Here is a 25,420-nt window from a genome sequence, read left to right on the forward strand (position 1 = left end):
GTAGATTGATATAAAAGGTTTTCATTCAAATAAAAAGGCCTGGCTTACTGTCTACGATGAAGAATCTTAATACCCTTAATCAAATAAATTTACAGCTATTAAATGTGTGTATTCAGAACTAGAGAGGAGATGGGCATGACAACAATCCAAATACACAACAAACATTCATTTTCCACATGGCCTTTTATTGTTGTATGACAGATGATCGTTATTTTGGTCTGGACATCTATGTGCGTAACGGTTTTAATTGGAAATGTTCTTCTTCAGGTGATGCCCCAGACACTTCAAGCAGAGGAAGTTACATTGCAAACGTTTCTTGTGAATAACACACACACACACACACACACGTACGTTAAGAGACATGAATATCCACGCACGCACACGGTCAGCTGTGAAACCTACAGGACTTTACAGTCGGGGATTTGGGGACTTTGAAGAGTCTAACGGCTGCCGCGCTGTTGTGGAGACATCAAGTCACGCTCCAAGGAAGGTGAGTGCCGTGTCTCTCTCCTCCACCAGCTCAGCGGCGGTGCCATCCATCTTACCGCGGGAGAAATCATTGATGGAGAGTCCGTCAACCACCTTCCAGGTCTTGTTCTGTCGGGGTGGAAAATATTAGTACTTACATAGAGACCTTATATTTCTAAACTACTTCCAAATGCTTTGATTTCTTTTTTGAAATTGAATTTCATTGTTTTTTTAGGTGTGACAAAGACAAACCTTGATCATAACAGGGAAGGAGTACATGAGGTCATCAGGAACTCCATAGGAATTACCAGTGGAGTAGATGCCCATAGACACCCACTCACCCTGTTAGAGACAGAAAAATAATTAGTTAGCATTAACCCTGTAAAGTACGGAAGAGGATTAGGGCCAAGCAATAAAAAAAAATTTAATAAAACCATCTCGAGATTAAAGTCGTAAAATTTAGAGAAAAAAAGTCAAGATAAAATGTTGAGATTATTCTCTAAATTTAATGAGTTTAAAGTCGTTATGTTTCGAGAAAAAACTCGTTAAATTTCAAGAAAAAAAATGTTGAACTAAAATGTTGAGAATAAACTCATTAAATAATGAGAAAAAAAGTGGTTAAATTTCGAGAAAAAGTAACAAAAAAAATTGAGAATAAACTCAACATTTTATCTTGACTTTTTTCTCTAAACTTAACGACTTTAATCTCGAGATGGTTTTATTTTTTTATTGCTTGGCCCTAATCCTCTTCCTTAGTAAAGCTTGACATATGAAATCAATCAAATTCGTTAATTTTTACAATACTAAAAGGGCATTTTTACTAAAAAAAAAAAAAATTATAAACTACCAATTAGATGTAGATTGTACAGCAGATTTTTGATCATGCTGATTTTGAGGCTTTAGAAATGTGTGAAATTTGATTAAGTAGCCTTGACAAGGAAATGATTAGGAAAACTGGAAATGTTTGAATCTTCCACTCTACTTGTAACCAGAATCTAATAGCCTAGACACTCAATTGATCTCCAAAGGGTTCACATGGTGTAAACTCACATCTGGAGTGCCGAACCAGATGTCCTTCATGTGGTCACAGATGGCTTTGGCAGCAGACATTGCACTGGAGAGCTTCCTGGCCTTGATGACAGCTGCACCTCTCTGCTGCACCGTCTGGTGTACAGAGAAATTAAAAGAATTGCAGATGGTTAAATTAAAGCAATAAGCCACACAAAGTCATGTGTAAAGCTATGGTCATATTAGTGCAATTTCAGCTACATTTTGTGGGTAAAAAATGTCCATCGTCTACTGTCAGTCACATAGAGATGTATAAAGCACAGCTCACACAGAAATTACTTTTAAAGCAAGAAGTTTTCTATTGCTAAATGTGGCGAATTTAGCAGGAAATCTTTCACCCTCATGCAAAATTCCAGATTGTGTGGATTTATTTGGATATGTATTACTATTAAACTAAGAGTTGAATTCATTATTAATAATAAGTTGTTGTAGATAAGTTGTTTATGGCTGCCAAGAAACTTGATGCATTAATATTAGGTGCATTTATCAGCAGCTTCAAACATGCATCAGAATTTAAAGTAGGAACTATCCATTTTCTTTTTTTAAACATTTTTATTGTAATAAAGATATGGAAGATAACATGAAAATATTCATAAAAATACATTTTTATATCTTACTATCCGTTTTATAACAATGTGACCGGTCATTTCTTTGTTCTTTCCTTTGAGAACATTAAAATCACACAATTATTTTAATCTCATAAAAAATGTGATTAAATGAGCAAACGCAGAATTATGCTTCATCTGATTTTCTCTTGCAAAAACGGCCTGATTATCTCACTTTAATAACTCCACAGGTTCAGATGTCAGACTTACGGTGATGAAGTCGCCCTTCAGCCAGCTTTCGTCATTCACTGCATCAAAACCTGACATCTCCTTCCCATGATGGTTCACGATAGCATGGTGCACATCTGGGTACTGAGTTGAGGAGTGATTTCCCCAGATAATCACATTCTTCACGCTGTCAGAGGGCACACCAACACGTATCGCCACCTACAGGCATGGACGAACACCGCAGGTGAGCAAAGGGCTCGTATGTGCAATATGTGCCAACAATGTCAACTGCAGAGATAGCTAACAGTCCCTCTAAAATTAGGTCACTGTATTGGTCTATGAACTACTCCAGAGTACATAACTAGATACGGCTGCTCTAGAACTAAGCTAGATGTGGATGATGGACAATAAAAAAAAGCTTGGTTACCTGCAGCACTGGAAAGCACAAAGACTGAGATAGAGAACTTCAATAAAGCAGAATAAGTAGTGAAGGTGAATGAGGTGGTGGGGTTCGGACCTGAGAGCGGGCCCTGTTATGGTCCAGACGGGTCAGGCACGAGAAGTTCTCCTTAGGAATGGAGGGAGCAGATTTGGAGGCGATCAAACAGTTGGTGTTGGCTGGGTTTCCGACAACTAGCACCTATGAAAGCAAAGGAAAAGTGAACGGCAGAACAACAAACACCAAAAACTGACCAGTGACTGATTCGGCTTGTTTTGAACTATCGCAGTGTTGTCTAAATCAAAAGCCAGAGGTTAGAAAACTCATGAAACTCAGAATGATTCAAAGCTGCATTATTTGTTGCAATCTTGTACCTTGACGGTCTTCTTGGCGTATTTCTCCAGTGCTTCACCTTGGGTTTTAAAAATGGCCACGTTAGCCTTCAGTAGGTCCTTCCTCTCCATGCCCTCCTTTCTGGGCATAGAGCCCACCAAGATGGCAGCGTCAAGATCCTTGAAGCCCACCTCAACCTTATCAGTGGGAATCACCTCTGTGAAGGAGTAAGAGAGAGAAACGAGTAAGACACAGAAGGGTACAGAAAACTTATTTCACAGGAATTTTTAGGCCAACAAATCTCCATGGCAAAGATAAAGATCATGAACTTAATTCAAAAATGTCCAGCTATTTTTGCTAATTATTTTTTTGAAAAAGTAAACTTTATAAAAATGTAAATATTTTATTATATATTATAATGAATCTTTTTAATACAAAACATTTAGCTAAATATATTTTATTTTTAGCTAAATATTTTTTACGAGTATTAAATGAAATAATATCTTGTAGAGTTAAAAAAATCCTTATTGCCAAGTTGTACCTTAAACTGCAACTTTTTCTAGGAAGCCTCAAGTAAACTCACGTAAACTGCACATGCAAACTTTTAGCATCAGTATTGTGAAATACAGCCTCATTATGTCTGTACCTAGACCATTATTTCTCAGGAGTATATGCTGACATTATCTCTTGACACTTTCCTCTCCCATCACCATAAATCATTTATCAGGCTGTCGATATTTCCTGAATTGGCCCAGTTCATTGATAATCTTTAGAATGAGATTTAGTACAGGACTATTTATCAGAGTGGACTTCAACCGAAGCACAACTTCTGTGACAGAACATGTCCTTTGGCCTCCTCCCCTCCGCCTCCCATTGTTGTGGCACCATCATGTTTCTCATTGGTCTGTGACTATCCTACAACGTGAGCCAATAAGATCAGTCGGTGCCGGTTACACCTCCCAACTCCTCAAATACAGTGTAGCACATGCTGTTTTCTGCTGCAGAGTCATGCTTGCTCTTCTGCATTTTAATACATTCCAGATGTTGGCTATAAATCACACACGCTGTAGTACAAAGAGACAGTGGCTGGGAAGCTGTCAGTTAAGAGTCCAGTAAAAACTGATCCACATCTTCCTCTACCTGATGTCCTATTATAATCATTCACTGTGATAAGGTCTAAACTGATTAAATCAAGAGAAGGAACCCCTCACCCCTCAGAAGTGGAAGAGCACAGTCCTGCAGCTCCATGACGACTCCATCCAGCACGGGCAGCATGGGAGTGATATCCAAAAGCACCAAGATGATTGGCTGACAGGGAGACAAACAATAAGCATGTTACACTGCATCAGCCAATGACCAAAAAACATGTTCGGAATGGAATATTTGCAGTACAACATATACACTTTACTAGAGCCGACCGATATATCGTTTAGCCGATATTATCGGCTGATATGAGCCTGCGCCGATATATCTTATCGGCGAATATGCCGCCGATATGACATTTTTCTTTACAGAACATACAACGCAGATGAAATGGTGTAATTACTTAGTTTGTCCAGCAGAGCGCGCTCCATTGTTTGCTACTGGCGACCTGGATGAAACGCTTTAAAGCTTAAGTCTATGGAAAACCATTGAAACTTTGAACGGCCATATCTATCCACACCAAATTTGGGGGATCCCTTCAGCTCGAGGAACCCTCTTGAACACGAATAGAGTGCACGTCTTGAGGCCCTCTTTCGAATTTCGTCGATAGCCCCCGGGGTTCGGGTGTTACAGGCGGTTAAATTCGCGGTCCAGCGCCGACCGATCTAGCAGGGATCCCCTGAATTTGGTGGAGATCCGCCGGCACGTTCGTGAGATAGTGACACCAGTCAACATTTTCACTTCAGTAAGGAGGTCTCTTGTTCAGGCAGCAGCATTCAAGCGTTGTCTTATTCGACCGTAAGTGCCCCGCCATGATTCCAGTTCCAAGGGAACGTACACGTTACATTCAAAGGACATTAAAGTGTGCGAGACGTGAATTTATATTTATTTACAGAGGTAAATTATGTCACATTTCTCTAGCAAGTTTCGTCTGTGTGAAGACAGTAGAGCAAATCCGTGAATGAATGTTCCAAAGTGAAATAAACTTCAACGGAATAAAGTTGAATGGAATTGAATTAAAGTTGAATAAACTTCAACTTTACTGTTCAGTGCACTGATGTCAGACTCATTTTGAATAAAGTTTATTGTTAAATGCCCTGCCTCCATCATTGCATATCTTTGTCACGTCATTATAAGTGTTTGATCACCACATTTGAGTGATCATTACAAAAAACGTGTTTATGTATAAACAGAATATATATGTATATACTGTATTCTATATATACTGTGTATATATATATATATATATTAGTGCCAGTCAAATGTTTGGACACACGAATGGGAAAGTGTCCAAACTTTTGACTGGTACTGTACTATAATATACACAAAGAATATCGGCCGATATATCGATATCGGCCTTTTTTTACTCCCAAATATCGCTATCGGTATCGGCCCCAAAAAACCCATATCGGTTGGGCTCTACACTTTACACCACAAATTCATACAAATACATATACAATTGATTTTTTTTATACACATTACTAACCTTTTATTTTCTGATAACTTGCTAAAAATATTTGATAACTAACATTTCAACACTGGCTATTGATAAGCACCAACAATTTAATAAATAAATGTATAAATACAAAGACATTTCAAACATTTATATCTCAAAACATCTAGTAATATTTTTGTTGTCATTTTTGTCAGCATTTAAGTATTAATAATGAATGTTTTTTTATTGCAAGAGACAAAATGATCCCATCTAAAAAATGCATTCTAGGAACTTTTACGTTCCCATTAAAGTGTTCAAAATCTCGTTTTTTTTTAAGTTTCAAAAACATTTTTTCTTGATTATATGAATGTTAAGGGATCATTCCAATTTACCATTTTGAAAACATTATGGGAATGTTATTTCTGAATGTCCCTTGAACATTCTGAAACATAGTAACAATTTTAAAAAATGTTAGATGAACATTCAACTAAAACGTTTGAGAAGAAAACCATTCCATTAACAATGTACGAATAACGTTGTTGTGCTAGCGTTCTAAAAAACATTTTTAAAGCCGAGAAACGAACATTCTATTAACGTTACTGCAAGAATGTTTGTTCATAACTTTGAGAGAACATTGTCAGAACATTAGCCAAATTCTCGACAACATTCCCTGTTACCTGAGATTCGGCTGCTTGTGTCAATTGTATTATCGGTTATCGGATATGCAAACATTAATGCGAATCCGCCGGTTTCTAATGATCGTTTCCAAACAATAATCTCTAAATGGCTAAATATGAAAAATTAAAGTGTTACATGCATTGCATGCTCACAGTACATATATTAAATACTGCAGAAACAGTCAGTGCGCTATTGTTAGCCAAATTCTCGACAACATTCCCTATTACCTGAGATTCGGCTGCTTGTGTCAATTGTATTATCGGTTATCGGATATGCAAACATTAATGCGAATCCGCCGGTTTCTAATGATCGTTTCCAAACAATAATCTCTAAATGGCTACATATGAAAAATTAAAAGTGTTACATGCATTGCATGCTCACAGTACATATATTAAATACTGCAGAAACAGTCAGTGCGCTATTCTGAACACAGACATGCATCACAGAGTCGCATATTTTAATCACACATATTTTATATAACACAAGAGCATGGTTTAAAATCCAGTTTGCTCCACTTGCGGTTCCCCCCCAGAGTCCTATTACGCAATGAAGACAGCCAGCCTGTGTCTCACCTGGTCCTTGCCGAACACATCTCCTTTAGCAATGCTGTACAGCAGAGAATAAGCGATCTGTCCGGCTGCGCCAGTCACCAGCACACGGATCGGTTCGGCCTGAAATAAAACACAAAGTCACTCACTGGCGTCAACAGCATGACCTAGTTATGTGAACAAAGGCCTAGCGATCTGCAATGAGAAGATTTGAGCATCTGCACATAATGGTTTGAGTGAACGGGAATTAATTTCTGTGTATATCCTCAAATAATGAATGAATGAGACGGTGATGCAACTGATGCTCGACGCGACGCACTGTAATGTCACTATGCGCGCGAGACTGTAACTTCGACGTAAATCAAACGCTTCAAGTATTTATAATTCGACAGAATTGCGACAAAATAGTGCCAATGAGTACAAAAGATGCCACCTCAGAGTTAGTTGAAGATGAGAATCTCACCATGTTTCAGCTCTGATTGTGCAGGTTAAGATGTGCGCCAAAGATGTGCTGCTGCTCTACCTCAGACTGGACGGAGGGGTCACCTCTATTCTTGTGTGGAAATGCCACACGCTTTCACTGAAATGCGGTACACTGGGATATGTAGTTGCTATTGCTGCTCTCTCCACCAATCGGCTCGCAGAAAGAACTCATTTTCCCATGAGCATCCGCGCTGACGCCCGCCCCCTCAACCTCCTTAATATGGAACATAACGCCTTAAAAACGTATAAAGGTCAAGTTTCGAACCTCCCATTGAGTCAAGGTGATAGGTTTGAGTTCTTGATTGGTTTATGAACACAAATAGCCAAGTGAAACAGATTAGGTCAAGCTAGTTGAATGAACAGACAAACAGAATAAGCATCTTTTATAATATATAGGCTCATTTGTAATGAGCATTTTTGTATTGCATTTCAAAATAGAAGCATTTTTACTATACTCATACTTTGGATCCTATTGATATAACTAATAACTGAGCTTATTGGCATTTTCGCTCAGTTATGAATTCCTGCTTGTGTACTCTGGGAGTTTGTGTGAGGAATTTAAAATAAGCTCTCCTTCTGTCAATTCTGATTGAAACATTTGCACATCTATACACAGAATCTCACATGGTCTCTAGTGTGTGTGTGTGTGTGTGTGGCGCCAAGCTGTTATCATGTTCTACTGTAAAGACTTTTCACTTTCAAGTATCAATTCATGAACTCCACTGTCCTTGACTGAAAATGTCCTTTAGGGCTGAACAGGAAGCATGTAAGACCACGTGCATTTCCTAAAGAGAGCAGCGAGGTCAAATAGCTCATGTGCTTTCACTTCTGTAGTACACTTTGTGGTAGTCTGCATGTTTTTAACCCGAAAAAACCTACTGTATTTATTATATGTTGCATGAATTCCTCCTCTAATGCCACAATCTACTGCATGTCTTCTGTTGTCTGAGTAATGGTTAATTTTTCATAATAAAAGTAGTATTTTAAAACTCCCCTTTCAGGTTGTGGTTCATGTGTCTTTTTGCAGTGAAATCTGCAATTATTTTTATAAACAAGAAAAATTAATACATTGATAGTTTTAATTATATTGTTAGTTTTAATTATACACCAAGAAAGTTTATCTGTACATCTTCCAATTGTCATTGCAGTGTATTGAATTGCATTATATGTTTTGCCCCAACAATAAAAACTACAGACCTTTGATAAAAAAAACAAGCATTTAAATATTGTCTTACTATTGGAAGATATAGAATGACAACTGATATTTATATGCATTTTATGTAAGTATTCTGCTATATATATATCTGCTATATTCTGCTATATATCACAAGTTACCATAATTTCATCTTTTTGGCCATATAAATATCAGCAACTGCATCAAATTGCATATTTTGACTCAGTTTGGGCCTCTGAGTTTATTTCCTACTCGGGTATCAGCTCCATATTTTCTTATATCAAACTTTATGGGCCATAAAAGCCTGATGTATCAAATAGTATACAAACCAGAAAACACATATAACTATGGAGCCAGATCAGCCTCAAAAATAATACATTTATAAAACAAAATTCATAAACGCACGGCACAATTTACATTTACAAAATCCGATTCGTAAATTCAAAACACAATTCATAAATACAGAAGTAAAAGCATAAATATTTCCTCAAATGCTCACACAAAAGCATCTTACCTAAATACATTTAAAATGTTTACACAAATATGTATATATCAAGTTCTTGAATTAATTTCCATCACACATTTATGAATGATGTTACATGTATTTATGGATCATTGAATCTGCATTTGCAAATCATCACACATGCATGGACTGCTTTGAATTTGTGTGCGGTATTTTATTTATGAATCTTAACCTGCCAGGAAGGTCTCAAAAATACCGCACACAAATTCAAAGCAGTCCATGCATGTGTGATGAATTGCAAATGCAGATTCAATGATCCATAAATACATGTAACATCATTCATAAATGTGTGATGGAAATTAATTCAAGAACTTGATATATACATATTTGTGTAAACATTTTACATTTATTTAGGTAAGATGCTTTTGTGTGAGCATTTGAGGAAATATTTATGCTTTTACTTCTGTATTTATGAATTGTGTTTTGAATTTACGAATCGGATTTTGTAAATGTAAATTGTGCTGTGCATTTATGAATTTTGTTCATAAATGTAATATTTTTGAGGCCGATCTGGCTCCATATATAACTACTACTTTTTTAGATTTTTCTTTAAATATTTTGTGTCAAGTTTCAAATAACTATATGTTTTCACTTAAAGTACATATATATATATATATTTTTTACTATTATTTCATATATCAGGCTTTACAGGGTTAAATCCTGTTTTCATGATACCTTGCAAATACAGTGGGGAGATCAAGGCTTGTTGTCAGCTATATCTCAGTAATGACAATATATATATATATATTTTTTTTTTTTAAATATTTTTATTTATTTTTTGTACAATTTTTGCAGTTTTGCAGGAAAGCAAATTTGGCTAAATATTTAATGGCAGGTTCTCATTGTGATCAAAATTGAATCTCATAACATATAATCTCTAATGTGACAACATTCCCCAACTTTAGAGTATGTTCTCACAAAAAGTCAACATGTGAAACAGACTTTAAAAAAATAAATACAACCTGAGAAATATTCACTGAATACAGTGTGCTACTAACCCTGGCTAAAGTTCGTCCATTATGAAAACACAGAACAAGATAACCCAAGTTTACTCTACCTCAGGATTAAAAATGACCCTGGGTTAACAATTCTAAATGTTTCAACAATTCCTCTAATGGGCTTGGATCTGTTCCACGATCCCTTCTCCTTCAGGCTCAGTGATGCATTTTACTATCATAGCACCAGAGCAGATTCCCTCTGCATTTCACTGGTGTGATCAGCAGTGGTATGTGTTCATAACGCAGAGCCTTTCCGACTACAGTGCTACAGATCACCCACAGCCTGATGCAGATATTTGCTCCTGTAGGCACTTCAGCCAAGTTAACATTACATAACACGCCGCTGGAAGGGTGGCGATCCAGACCGGAGTGAGTGCTATCCATGGTGCTGGACTCTGCTTGCCAAAGCATCCTAAATTAATCATCAAAGAGGTCGCTGCCCTCCCACAGTACTAGGTTTTCAAGGCATGCATAATGAATGAGACTAATCATTCTAATCACTCAACCAATCCCTGCTTAGAAACTATGTCTTTGAATATGCTAGCTGGTTTCTAGCAGGTCCAAGATGTTTTTGATCTAATCTAGGATGGCCATTGACTGGTTTGCCAGTTCCTAAAACTAGCCGTCTTTAATTGGTACGACTAACTAGTTGTTGTTGCTGGTCCAAGATGCTCTGTAAGCTCAACCAAACCAGCTAATGACCACTTTGGACCATTTTCGATCAGCTAATGACTATCTTGGACCAGGTAAATACTATTTTGGTCACCTTGGACCAGCCATGAACCAGCTCCCACATTCCAAAACACAGCAACCATCTTAAAATGGATTTTCCAGCATGAAATCACTTGCTTTATAAATGGAAACGATCAGATATATAGCGAATTGTACATGTACATGCAAGGTAGGGATAAACCCTCAGATATAGCCCCGATATTTTAACGCGTACTGAGTGTTTTTAGAGAAAACCCGTGCGTTTGGTGCATTCATGCTGCATTTACGCCACCGTTGTCAAGGAGAGGCGTCTTACCCGCGCCGAAGCCGTGCGCACCACCAAGTACATGGCCGACAACAGGGTCAACATTTTCAAGCAGTGTCCCTCGAGGTGTCCGAAGGAGTCTGTTGTTTGCCTCGGAACGCAGAAGCGTGTGTTTTGGGACGGGGCGCTCGCGGAACCCTGAGCTCATTAGCCGCTTCCCTCGCGCGCGTGGCGTGCTGTGTTTTCACCGTCACCCTTCCGCACCTAATGAGCTTTGGGAGACAAAAATAGCTCGACATCGAGTAATCTTTCCGCCATTTCTGATCACACGGCTAAATTAATGAGGTAGTGCTCGGAGCTGCGAAATTTGGGGGTGACGTCAGTGTAAGATTGAGATGCTGCAGCTCTGAACTGAGTCAATAAAAACATCTCGAGATGCGGATTTCCAGATGAGGGCACACACATTCACAGGGGACAAGTGCTTTGATCATGTAATAAATTCTAACAATGGATGGATTTATATTTATTTATTTAATGCCATCAGATAGGTCCTATGCCAATCCTATTTTGCAGTAGTACATTGTCATGTTCCCATCATGTCTTAAAGGGACAGTTCACCCAAAATCTGTAGAATTTACTTGCTTGGAACACAGAATAAGATATTTTGAAGAATGTAGCCAGACCATCCATCGCCGTCTATTGTATGGAAAATACAGCAGCAGCAACACACTTCAAAATATCTTCTTTTATATTTCACAGAAGAAAGAAGGTTAATGACATGAGGATGCATAATGATGATTTTTGGTTGAACTATCGCTTTAATATAATGCATAAGATATTAAACTCACAATTAAAAAAAAATTATGATTTTAAGTCTTGTCAGTTAGTCATCAATGATCACAATATCACAATTAAGTGAACATAAGGGTGAGTTCATAGTTTCACTACTAAATTACTTCTAAAAAAAAGTAGTATTACTAAAAAAAAGTCAAATTATTTCATAAAATGTTGGAACTATTTTTTTTCCCTCGATATCATTTTTCATACTGTTAGTCTTTTGAAATAACCTAAAAAACAAATCAAATGCACTCATTTTTTTTCTTTTGCACTCAGATTTTTCAAGGAAATTTCAATCTTGGAATTAAGAAAAATCAAATCAAATCAAATGATCAGAATATTAGACATACGTTTTTAGTTTGTCACCGCAAACATTACTAAAGCACAGCTATTTTTTCTGCACATAACCACAAAAACTTCTACAACAAAATCTCTTTTAAATGCCCAGCCTAACTGAACACTAAACACTTCCAGGTCTTTGCCTTTACTCCGAAATGCATAAAAATAACACATTAACTCTTCCACTAAAAATCCAACATGCAGTTTCAGACAGTTAGTGCAACAAAATGATTAATCTCAACACAAATGAATTAAGAAAGGTCAATTTTACTTGTTGCTTATTGACATGATCACATGAAGGTGCTGCAAAACCCTGACTATATCCGAGATAGCATACTTAAATACCAATCTTACTGATGCTGCAGTATATAGTATGCAAATTTTCAGTGAGTATGGAGTACTCAAAGTCTCAAAAACGTGGTGTATGCAATAACAGAACACTGCAGCAAAATGTAAATGAAGCATGATACAGTATGCTCTAATTTTAACATATGTATATAGGTATTTGTAGGCAGTGTTGGGGGTAACGCATTACAAGTAACGCGAGTTACGTAATCAGATTACTTTTTTTCAAGTAACTAGTAAAGTAATGCATTACTTTTTTTAATTTACAAGAAAATATCTGAGTTACTTTTTCAAAAAAGTAACGCCAGTTACTTTGTTTTCCAATTTATTGACTGACAAGTCTCCTGTCCTCATATCGGGAGAAATCGGGAGTACAGAGGAGTTGTGTGAACATGATGTAGTTCTAGACCAAATGTGAATGTGCATTAATTCATCCCACTCACAAAAAACAGATTTAGTATTCATCAAAATGAATTAAAACAGTGAACTGCAAACTCAGAATATGAGGCAAACCTGCAAGAATTAAAAATGTTAAATAACACAAATGCATCTAATCCCATTTTATTAACCGATGTCTTTGCTGCTGACCTTTGATGATCCAGTTCAAGCGTACTAATAAGCAAAAATGACTTTAGAGAAACTAACAATTGTGCTTCATTGTTTTTTTTATTGCTGAAGAGTGCTTCTTCTCCTGCGTTCTACTGTACAGACGTGAATTTACTTTTGCTTCAGCCTGAGGTTTATTCATTACACTTTTTGGTGTGAAAGGGCTTTTATATTTGCTATAAATAGAACTTCTTATATTAAAAACAATTAAGCCCTGCTTATATTTAAAAAGTAACGTGAAAGTAACGCAAAAGTAATGTAACGCATTACTTTCCATAAAAAGTAACGAAGTACCGTAATTAGTTACTTTTTTAGGGAGTAACGCAATATTGTAATGCATTACTTTTAAAAGTAACTTTCCCCAACACTGTTTGTAGGCATGCAGCAATTTGCAATTTGTGCACAGTAAGCATACTACAGCAACAGTATAAGGTACTATTACCGTTGATGTGTTCAACAGTTGGCCACAGGATGGAGGCAATGTACCTTCCTCAGAGCCAGATAGAGTCAAGTCAACTTCTAAATCATCTTTAAGAGCGGCCACTTCTGTTTTACAGTAGGAATAACACTAAGAAGTTCTCAGGCCTGCTCTCAACACATGCCATTCGAAACACTGTCACTTCACAGCCAAACAAACTTCTCTGAGCAGTTTAAGCATGCAATGTCAACAGATCATTGAATCAGTCTGCCTGAGAAGAGAGACGGTATTCCTCACTCAGCACATCATTGACAAACATCTTATGCTTGATTAAACAGCCAAGAGCCATTTTACACAAGTCATAACCTGACCTCCCAGCACACTACCCCACTTTACCCATTCCCTGAGCACAATATTATCACCTGTCAGGAGTCTGAACTATAAGCCACTTTAATGAGCATCGTCATTTCTTTCGGACAGTACAGAACAAAACTTTTTCTGCAGTGATTGACAGTTTGAAGAAACGGAGAAGGCCATCTCTCCTCTCTCTCATTTCTCTTCTTCTGTCAGGCAGTGATAAATGGCCAGAAGAGAACTGGAAGAGCTATTTTCAATAGTTAATGGGTGTGAGTGACTTGTTCCTGTCCTCTCTCTGTAATTACACTAGCAGTGACAGAGGCTGTCAGGACTAGATTAGAGCACCGAGGCATGATGGGAATGTAGTTTTATTTGCGTATTTTAAGAATCGGCTATCATTGCGTATGTTACCCAAAAAATGCTGCACTGACAGAAATCAAAATCATTTTCTCAAAGGAATATTTAATTAAAAAACTAAACATTATTATTTACTTCATTTCATATATTAGTATTATTTATATACTATTATATACTAGTATATATAAATATTTTGAATTACTTAATTTTTATACTTGCAGTTGAGTTTTAATAAAATGTTTCATTGTTTTTGACATTTTTATTAGTAATTGTAATATTTAGCTTTAGTTATTCATATAGTTTATAAGTATAATTACTTATTCATCCTCATATATTATCCTCATGAATATATCCTCATATATTCATCCTCATGTATTAGCATTATTTTTATACTACTAAAGTATATATATTATTTTGAATTGCTTTATTTTTATACTTGCAGTTAAGTTTCAATTAAAGTTTTTCATTTTGTTTTTGTCATTTTCATTAGTTATTGTAATATTTCGCTTTTGTTTTAGCTTTAGTTTATCTTAGTTTCAGTAATTTTAGCATTTAAACTAAGTTTATCATATAATATTTATATTTTATTTTATTACAGATTTATTCCAATTAATTCCATATTTAGGTTTATTTATATACTATTATTATTATTATATTTATTAATATTTGAATTAGGTATATAGGTTTTAGTAATTTTGTTAAATTTGCCATTTTTATTCATTTTTGATATATCTTTTGAGCTTCAATTTATTTTTATTTAAGTTTTAGTAATTTTAGACCTTCAACTTATACCATAATAACTTAAACTTATTTTATTTCTGTTAGTTGCCCAGGCAGAATTTTGATTTAATTAAATTTTATAGTTGAAGTTTTTATTTTAATTGTATTTTAAGTTTGTTACATGTATTTGTTGTTATTTTTAAAAAAAAATTCTATATTAGCTTTATTTTCAGTTTTAGTAATTTTACTACTTCAACTAATAAATTTAATGTTTTAATTTTTATTCATTTTTAACATATCTTTTTAGATTTCATTTATTTTTATTTCAGTTTTAGTTTTAGTACTTCAGCTTATAACTTTATAATTTCATCTTATTTTATTTGAGTTAGTTTCCAAAGCAGAATTTCTCATTTTTAGGTTTTTCATCTAATATTGATATTTTTTTAATCTTCTCCTCACCCTCCCTCAGGGCCCTGCAGAGAGAGCGAGAGAGAGACTCTGAGGGACTGTAACTCTAGAACGGAAATTAGTGTGACGCAAATTGGTGTTGGGTGTCTTTTTTTTCTTCTTTTTTTTTAGGTGTGCTAAAGCATCGATGTGATCAGTCTAACTAGCAAAACAACCCAGCCAAAGTCTCTAAGGCCTATTACACATTGCAAATGTTTGGCAGTGGCTCCCCGATTTCTTGTTCTGAATGTGAACAGAATACAGAAGTCACTCCTGAATTCGTAAAGGCTGACATAGTGGACATTATGTGTACATATTTGCACAAACAAATAAATTTTGCTTGGTTGGAACAGCAGCTACGCTAATTATGTCTCTATTTTTGCCACGGGACTTACACAAGCTTCAGTCTGGATCCAGAACAGAAGAGATGATGCCAACCCCTCAGAGGACCTCAGATGATGCCAACCATGAAACAACATACAGAACTACCAGATTTTGCAAAGTTTGATTGCATCATATAATAATTGCTGTTAATAGTGTTCATCGTCTGTTTGATTACGTCTTTCATTGATTTTTCCGTACATTTCTGCCATATGTACATTAACTGACAGTCACCACTGATAAGCTACCACTAAATATTACATACAGCCTGTTTGCCTTAGTTGTGTCTATGTATGATAACAGCTCTGCCATTTCAAGACAGATATTATCAGACAACATTAATCAAATTGCAAGATTTTTTTCATTGTTGTTTAGGACAACTGCAACCAATCAGATTCAACTGCCTTCTCAGTCTGAATGAGATTAGACCGTATCCACACACCACAATACAAGACTCATGAGGCTCGTAATCCAGATTACTGTTAAAGTGATCGTTAACTCGTTGCTCTGTAATCGTTTTGTTTGTGCAGCCATCGAATGGGATTGATAGTGTTTTAAAGCATATTAATCCCTCTGATGCTCATTTATTTTGCTGGTGTTGTGGCTCTGCTCTTTCTAATGGTCAGATGGACTGATAGAGGTGAAATCTATCCTATAGAACAGTCTGGATCAGGAGCGTGAGAGTGAAAGAGCCCCAACATAGGCTCTGTTTTTATCTTAAATCCCTTAATAAAGCCTTGAATATTGTACTGACCAACAACATTGAATGCCGACAGAAAGGAATGAATGCAAAATACTTGAAAATAATACTATCACAATGCAAAAAAAACGTTTAAAGGAATAGTTCCCTCAAAAATGAAAATGCACTCAACCTTGAGTTGTTCCAAACCTGTATGAATATCTTTCTTCTGCTGAACACAAAATAAGATATTTTGAAGAATGTGGGCAATCATGCAGTTCCCCATTTACTTCCATAGTGTGAACAAATACTATGGAAGTCAATTGGAACAAAAAACTGTTTGGTTACCTATGTTCTTCAAAATCTCTCTTTTTGTGTTCAGCTGAAATAAGAAATTCATACAGGTTTGGAACAACTTGAGGGTGTGTAAATGATGACCGAATTTTCTATGCCTTTCATGGTACTACAAATTGGCTTTATTTTTGTTTGTTTTTTTAAGCAAAATGTAATTTTTTAGCATTTTATTATAGTTTAAGGGGTATTTGTAAGTATTTGCAAGCTTTTTTCATCACAGGAAAAAAAAATCATTGTGACTTTTTATCTCACAATTCTGTTTTCTAGGTTTATATCTCATTTTTAACTCTTTTTTTTAAATTACAAGATATAAACTCAGAATTAAGAGATATAAACCTGCAATTGTGAGAAAAAAAGTCAGAATTGTAAGATAAAAAGTTGCAATTACTTTTTATTCCATGGCAGAAAAAAAAGAACTCAGAATTCAGAAAAAAAATCTAAATTGCAAGTAAACAGAATTCCGAAAAAAAAAAAGAATTAAAGAACTGGACTGCAAGAATTAAACTCAGAATTTAGAGAAAAAATGTCAAAATTGCAGGATGTCAACTAAAAATTCGGAGAATACGATCAGAATTGCGAGATGTAACCTAATTAACTAAGATATAAACTCAACAATTACCTTTATAATTTTTTCCATAGGAATACGACCCAAATATGTTCTTGACAGTTGGACAGTGATTCATAAAACAAAAACAATTAGCAATTTTTTTTTTACAGAAAAACATAAAACATCACTAAATGTAAAAAAAAAAACATTTTGTTTTTGAAATTTCCTGCCCAGTTTTAGCAGATGGTTCAGTTATAACATCCACCAGCAAAACAGGTGACAATGCAAATTGACTTACATGAACTGCTGTTTTACAAATGCAATACAATGCAATTAAGTTGATGTTCAAGAATTGTGCTGCATTTTAATCCGGGACATTTTTTTGGTGTCAGAGGGGCCATATTTGAACGAGATGAGTTTTGTGACATAGTCGCTTCCTCTGGTGTGTGTGAGTCTTTCCTCTTCCACACATATCTAATTAAAGTATGTGTTGTCAAACGGCTGATCTTTAGCGTGAAATCATCTTAGCGGATAGAAGGTCTGGGAGAAAGAGACAGCGACAGAAAGAAAAGAGACAGGGACTTCAATCAGCTCCAGCTGGGACGGTTGTTTTCAATGTTGCTTGTATTAGCTGTAGTTTAAGCCTGTTTTCTACTTAGAGCTGCAGCTTTTGCACAAGCGTTATTGCGAGTCACCTGCTCTGATTACTGAAGCCAGACATTTGGACAGCACTCTACAAAACTCATCAACTATCATCAAATGAAGAGTTTATTTGCAAAAACAGATAACAGTTTTTTTTTTAAATTTTCAAAAATTTTATTATTTTATATATATATACATTTTATATTTTATTATTTTATAATTGTAATAAAAAGTTTTTTTATTATGTTATCATGTTTTTATTGTGTTTTATTGTGTTCGTTAGCTGTATTTTTTACCTAATCAAAATAGCCCATCCGCAGTTTGATTGAGATTAACTGGAATGCACAATGAAAAATTATGAAAATTATTAAAAGAGTTATCTGTTTTTGCAAATGAGTTCTGCATATATTCTATCACAGCAACACGAGCATCATTTGAGTTCAGAATTGACACTGGCCTATTTGTATGGTTCTTTTATTTTAATCACTCATCATTCATTTTGTATATATTGCTATTGTTTTTTTGAATGCTTGCCTTTTATATTACTTTAGATTATATTTTGCTCATGTTTACTTTCTATAATGGTTTATATTTTTTGTATTCTGTAAAGAGTCTTAAGAAGCTTACTTTAAAGGTGCAACATAAATATAAACTTTATTAATATTTATTTTCACTTTTTTATTTTCCACACATTTCTACAGTTAATTCAAACCATGTAATGTAAATAATTTCAGGATTAGGTGTGTTATATTCTAGGTTTTTTTAAAGACTTTAAGATGAAAGTTTGAACATCTCCAGAAAATCTAAAAAGAAGATGATGTCATTGTACTGTATGCTGCATATTTGCATACTGCAACTTTCTAACTATCATATAAGAATCATAAAAGAAAGAACTTTAACACTCTTTTTTTAAAAAGCATGCATATTTACAGAAGAGTGCATATTAACATGTATGCTGCATATTTGCATACTGCAACTTTCTAACTATCATATAAGAATCATAAAAGAAAGAACTTTAACACTCTTTTTTTAAAAAGCATGCATATTTACAGAAGAGTGCATATTAACATGTATGCTGCATATTTGCATACTGCAACTTTCTAACTATCATATAAGAATCATAAAAGAAAGAACTTTAACACTCTTTTTTTAAAAAGCATGCATATTTACAGAAGAGTGCATATTAACATGTATGCTGCATATTTGCATACTGCAACTTTCTAACTATCCTATAAGAATCATAAAAGATAAAACTTTAACAGTTTTTTTAAGCATGCATGTTTACAGAAGAGTGCATATTAACATGATTTATTGAAGTGCTTTCCTGAATCTGTTTTTTTTCTGCTGTGTTATCATAAAAATGTTTTTATGGTTATTATTTTTTTTAACATTGTCAATGTGACCCGGAAGGAAAAGCATGTAGGGTCAATTACCTGTTTGAATATGGTTCATTTTTAACCCTTATTATATACTTTTCTATATTGTTGTCTGTTTTTAATCTTTTCTGATATGTCCTGTCTATCATTTTTACTGTGCTTGCAATCTTAAATCTTTAATCTAACGTAACTTAAATCTGACTACTTTCTAACCATAATATTAGATAAAACTTTAGTTCTTTTCAAGCACATTACTGAATCCATAGAGGGCATAGTGAAATGTTTATAGCCTTCTTGTTGCATGTTACAACACAAAAACACTTAAAAATCTGCTTATTCATTTATTTACTTACTTAATATCACATTGCCACTGTGGCCTGGAATGTAAAGCATATATTGTAAATTTCAACTACTAGGCCACTGTTTTAATTTTTTTTAAATTCCTAAATGACTTACAGTTCACAGTATTGATTCTTAATGATTTTTCACCTTGCACTTGTTATAAGAAAAACAATTCCTGGTAGCCAGTGTTGACACTACATGCTACTTGTTGGCCTACAAAAACTTATTTTTCACAAGTTGCCCTTCCAAGGACAAAAGGAGGGATGTGAAAAACTTTGAATTATGATATATGATATACTTATTTCCTAAAGTGTTAGAGAACAACATCAACTTTTCTGGGCCTATACGGTCTAAACTTACAGATGAACTTTCAATGTAATCTCTTCTACACACAGGGAAGATCCCAAAGAGAGCAACAGTTCCAGTTGAGCCGCTCTGACAGTGTCACTGCGGTGCGCCCAAATTGAAAGGGTGGGACCGGTGCCGCCAAGCATGAAAAAGGATAGAAACGAGGTAGAGAGAGAAAGAAAGCATGAAAGAGAGAGAGGAACAGGGAGGGCGGCACCCTTAAAGGACCCCATCCTGCTCTCTTAAGGAAGATGAGAGAGTGTGAGTGATGATAGATGAAAAAAAGAGAGAGAAACCAATTATTAACACCCCACCGACCACTTTAAAGAGCACAAAAGCAGGGAATGAGAGAGGAGTGGACACTAGGAGAGGGGATGACAGAGAGACGTTTCACCCACCGGGGTTTAAGATTCACACCCATTATAATAAGTTATTATAGACTTAATATACTGTAAGAAATAATAAAAGTGTTATCTATAATGTAAAAATAATGTGTAAAAAAATATATAAAATGATAAGAATTAAAATGACATAATATTTAGCACTGTTTATTTATGAATAATGTTATTATTATTCATTGTTTATTTTAATAATAATATTTTCATATAAATAATAACCTACTGATTTCATGTGAATACTGTCTGGTACCAACTGACTTTTTTCTTCTCCCCACACTGTAATGATTCTGTTGCTGAGCTATGAGCTATTTATCGTTGTTAGACTTCGTTTAGCTCTTTTTATTTTTATTTTTTAATTTATTTGAACGTATTTGTCGGTTTTATGGAAATGTGTAGGTGAGTTGCAAACAATTGTATTTGTGCAATAATAATTATTATAAGTAATTACACTAAATACAATGACAATAAAGATATTCCATTCAATATTCTTATTTAATATTTAATATTGATTATGTTAGATTAAACCTCAGCAGTTCTGCCTCTTTCTGTTGCATTCAGTGCTTTTTTAATATCTGAAAATGTGTCTTTCTCTTTGTTGAATCTACATTGTTAAACTTATTCACACTTTTTCAAGTTTTGTGAGCCAATCACTTAAACCACATTCAAGGGGAATCAAAAATGCATGAGTCCACATTGCATTTGCAGTGTAAATGCACTAACACAAATTTACTACAAATGAAAGAGCTGCTGCTAAATGAATAAATGCAGGTCATGTGAAATACAAATTACTTAAACGCATTTGGTTCTCAATTAAAATAACAATGTCATCTTTTTATTGACTTTTTTTGGTACTAAACACCTTTTCTATAAACATACAACACTATGGAGTTTAGTTGGGGGAAAACATCACTAGAGCTCATCTGTCCCGTCAAGGACACAGTTCATCACCGGCTTGTGTTGTGTTTTGGGTGTTGCTTCCCAGCTTGGGCTGTGTGCGGGTGAGCTGGTGTCCCCAACAGGCCTCTTAACTAGATTATCCCAGCTAACGGGGAACATTCGCAGAACTTCGGCTAATGTTCTGGTAAAAGTTATGAACAAACATTCTTCAGTAACATTAATAGTGCGTCTGTTCAAAGCTGTCTGATCTTTAATGATGTTCTCAAAATGTTAGCACAGAAAACATTATTTATACATGATTTGTGGAAAAAATCGGGTTCTCAATTAAAATAACAATAAGTCATCTTTTTATTGACTTTTTTTGGTACTAAACACCTTTTCTATAAACATACAACACTATGGAGTTTAGTTGGGGGAAAACATCACTAGAGCTCATCTGTCCCGTCAAGGACACAGTTCATCACCGGCTTGTGTTGTGTTTTGGGTGTTGCTTCCCAGCTTGGGCTGTGTGCGGGTGAGCTGGTGTCCCCAACAGGCCTCTTAACTAGATTATCCCAGCTAACGGGGAACATTCGCAGAACTTCGGCTAATGTTCTGGTAAAAGTTATGAACAAACATTCTTCAGTAACATTAATAGTGCGTCTGTTCAAAGCTGTCTGATCTTTAATGATGTTCTCAAAATGTTAGCACAGAAAACATTATTTATACATGATTTGTGGAAAGTTTGTCTAACTTGGGAAAAAAAAGTAAATGAACATTTAGAGAACATTCAAAAGTAACGTTCCCTCATTTTTTGCAAAATGGAGAAAATGAGATGGAACATTCCCTTAATGATTTCTGTAATGTTTGCATAACCAAGAAAAAAAAACTGGACGTTTCAAATGTTCAAAGAACTTTCAGAAATAATGTTTTCATAACTTAATGGGCATGTTCGCAAAAAGTTCTCAAAGAACATTCAAAAGTAATGCTCCCATTGCAAAATGATGAAATGGACCATTCCCTTAATGATTTCTCCAATGTTCGCATCAACAAAGAATTATTTTTGTTCTTTTATATTTAAATAACTGGACATTTTGAATGTTCAAAGAACATTCAGAAATAATATTTTTTTATAACTTAATGGGAACGTTAGTCAAACATTCTTAGAACATTTAGCTGGGTGCTTGTTTCAGAACATTCAAAACTTATGTTCCCATAATGTTTGCAAAAATTATAAAATGGAATGTTAGCATAAGCCAAGATTTATTTCTTTTTTTAATATTTAAAAAAATTATGTTTTGAACATTCAAAAATAATGTTGTCATAACTTGACAGGAACATTAGAAAAACCTAGAACATATTCTTGTTAGCGTGGATGTCTTTGCAACCAACATTACCAGCTAACATGTGATGATGAACATCTGCCTAAAACCAGCCTAAAAATTCAGACTCAGCTGGTAGTCTTAAGCAACTCAATAACCTGTGGGTGGAAAAACAAGCTTTTTTTGAGTGCTATACACTCTTGAAAATAAAGGTGCTTAAAAGGTTCTTCACAGCGATGCCATAGAAGAACCATTTTTGGTTCCACAAAGAACCATTTAGTCAAAGATTCTTTAAAGAACAATCTCTTTCTTACCTTTTTATAATCTGAAGAACCTTCTTTCGCCACAAAGAACCTTTTGTGAAACAGAAAGATTCCTCAGATGTTAAAGGTTCTTTATGGAACCATTTAGACAAAAAGGTTTTCTATAGCATCGTGAAGCACCTTTATTTTTAAGAGTGTATCAGTATAAAACAGATTAAAAACAATTTTAAATGGTTAGAGGAGTCAACCTTCTCAAAAACTGTTTCATGAAGCATAATGACCACCAACACTCAAACTGCTCGCCGCATCAGAGCCCCTTTGATTCCTGAACCATCAGAACTTCAGAAGTTCAAAGGTTCCTCTCCGATGTTGTCCGAGTCTCATTCATTCAGGACCATAAAAAGTCACGGAATGTGTGCGAGTGGCCCTCCAGACCCGTGGCAGATGAAACCTCAGGGTTTGTTTATGCTCGGCCAGCCTTAATCCTGCAGCTCTCTGCTGTCACTCAAAGTCTGACAGTACCCAAGGGCTGCTGGAAGATCCGTTTACGCGCTTGCACAGACACGCATCCCAAAGCAAACACACAACAAGCTCAGTTGTCAACATACTTTGGGCAGGGTTGTGCTGTGCGGATATAGTTTCAAAGTCGGAACATAGGCGGATGTGTGTTCAGAAAACATACAAACAGATTGGAGAGGTCGAGGGAGTCATTATGGTGCCACCCTGTCATAATTTATTCACCCTCATGTTGTTCTGACTCTTTTTTCCTTGAAATAGCACAAGTAGCCTCTACTAGGCTACTATAGAATTTAGTATTAGTGTACAGAAATATTTGACCACAATTAGGAAGAGGAAGAGAGAGTATGTGCAATTTGAATATACTGAAGCTTTAGTATTAATCATCATCTTTTCTCCTTCTTCACAGATACACACATCCTCCTCACATGCTAATCATTAGCGCTTGCATGCTGGAAGCAGTGAGCCAGGGTTTTAGGCCAATGGAGAAATGCACTTAAAGGAGTAGTTCACTTTCAGAATGAAAATTCTGTCACCATTTACTCACCCCCCCACTTGTTCCAAACCTGTATGAGTTTCTTTCCTCTGTTGAACACAAAAGAAGATATTTTGAAAAATGTTAGGATCTGAACAGTTGATGAGCACCATTGACTTCCATAGTATTTTTTTCCTACTATGGAAGTCAATGGTGTCCATCAACTGTTCGGATCCCAACGTTTTTCAAAATATCTTCTTTTGTGTTCAACAGAAGAAAGAAACTCATACAGGTTTGGAACAAGTGGGGGAGAGACGTTCACATCGTGTTTTATTCATTTTTTCCCTATTTATGACATGTCGAATATTATTTAGGCTACTTAATCTGATACTATTAGCCAAATTTCAGCTATTTCAAGTTTGAAAAGGAAGCTACAAAATGTAAATATTTGTAAATATTTCTTTATACCTTTTTATGTTTACTTTATTTAAGCCTATTTATTTGCTAGCTTAATGTACCCTCATGCACTATTTGCAATTTTCTTAATAGGAATAGGATAGAAATACAAGTGTGTGTGTACAGACAGACAGACAGACAGACAGACAGACAGACAGACAGACAGACAGATAGATAGACAGACAGATAGATAGATAGATAGATAGATAGATAGATAGATAGATAGATAGATAGATAGATAGATAGATAGATAGATAGATTACATGATTACATATTATAGGCTATATTTGGATTTATGAATACACAAACACATTCAGATGTTATATAATTCCCCATAATATATAATGAGGAGAAACCCAAGTCCACCCGGACCACTGCAGCCAGAAGCCCCTAGTGAGGAAAACCGAGCTTCTTCCCTCAGGTCCGGAAACAGCTCTAAGTGTGGCTGCTCCCATCATGCCTGAACCACAGAGGAGCTCTCCTGCGGACAAACCAACTCACATTAGGACATATACAAAAAACAGAGAGGGAGACCCGCCGTAGACCTCGTTTATGAAAAAGTCCTTAAGAAATCAAGCTGTCTGTGACTTACTCGTGTCTGCTCAGGTGAGTTATTTACTTACTAATGGGTCTGTGTTCAAATACACACCTACGATGTACACACAGTTTATTTGTGAGCTCTTTAAGCTAAGGATTCTTGCAAAGTTCATCATGAACAAGCAAAGCACCACAATGACAAGTGCCTGTGCAAGCTGCTCATCACTGTTGAAAGCCCCTGGGCCGCAAAGGTGAGACCAGAATAAGACCGGAGATTACAGAGAATTAAGTGAGCAGATTTGTGAGCAGAATTACAGTGCTGTAGATAGTGGTCCACTGATGCATTTCATTTATATTAGTGTATTCACAAACATTTATTTTACTTTTTTGTTTTATTTACACAACAGTTCAAAAGTTTGAGGACAGTTCTTTTTTTTTTTTTT

At 35.3% G+C, this 25,420-nt stretch overlaps 1 protein-coding gene across 1 annotated transcript; it reads right to left on the bottom strand.

Annotated features, from left to right (window-relative positions):
* Positions 1–164: 164 nt before the first annotated feature.
* LOC107594420 (malate dehydrogenase, cytoplasmic-like) lies at positions 165–11,144 on the bottom strand. The gene is made up of 9 exons (XM_016284458.1): positions 11,091–11,144; positions 6,910–7,008; positions 4,293–4,389; positions 3,123–3,298; positions 2,827–2,949; positions 2,352–2,528; positions 1,519–1,632; positions 721–810; positions 165–597 (listed from the first exon to the last, which is right to left on the bottom strand). The coding sequence occupies exons 1-9, from the start codon at positions 11,142–11,144 to the stop codon at positions 475–477; spliced, it is 1,053 nt and encodes a 350-aa protein (XP_016139944.1). The 3' UTR covers positions 165–474.
* Positions 11,145–25,420: the final 14,276 nt, after the last annotated feature.

The sequence above is a fragment of the Sinocyclocheilus grahami genome, unplaced genomic scaffold (genome assembly GCF_001515645.1).
Source record: "Sinocyclocheilus grahami isolate Dianchi unplaced genomic scaffold, SAMN03320097.WGS_v1.1 scaffold183.1, whole genome shotgun sequence".
Lineage (NCBI taxonomy): Eukaryota > Metazoa > Chordata > Actinopteri > Cypriniformes > Cyprinidae > Sinocyclocheilus > Sinocyclocheilus grahami.

What these genes read in the sequence shown, in the direction of transcription:
- LOC107594420 (XM_016284458.1), bottom strand. Translation starts at nt 11,144, where the DNA reads ATGTTGACCCTGTTGTCGGCCATGTACTTGGTGGTGCGCACGGCTTCG. An exon ending in TGCTCTTCCACTTCTGAGGG is followed by an intron (nt 3,299 to 4,292) that starts GTGAGGGGTTCC and finishes ACTCCTTCACAG; the next exon opens with AGGTGATTCCCACTGATAAG. An exon ending in CCTTCCCTGTTATGATCAAG is followed by an intron (nt 598 to 720) that starts GTTTGTCTTTGT and finishes CCACCCCGACAG; the next exon opens with AACAAGACCTGGAAGGTGGT.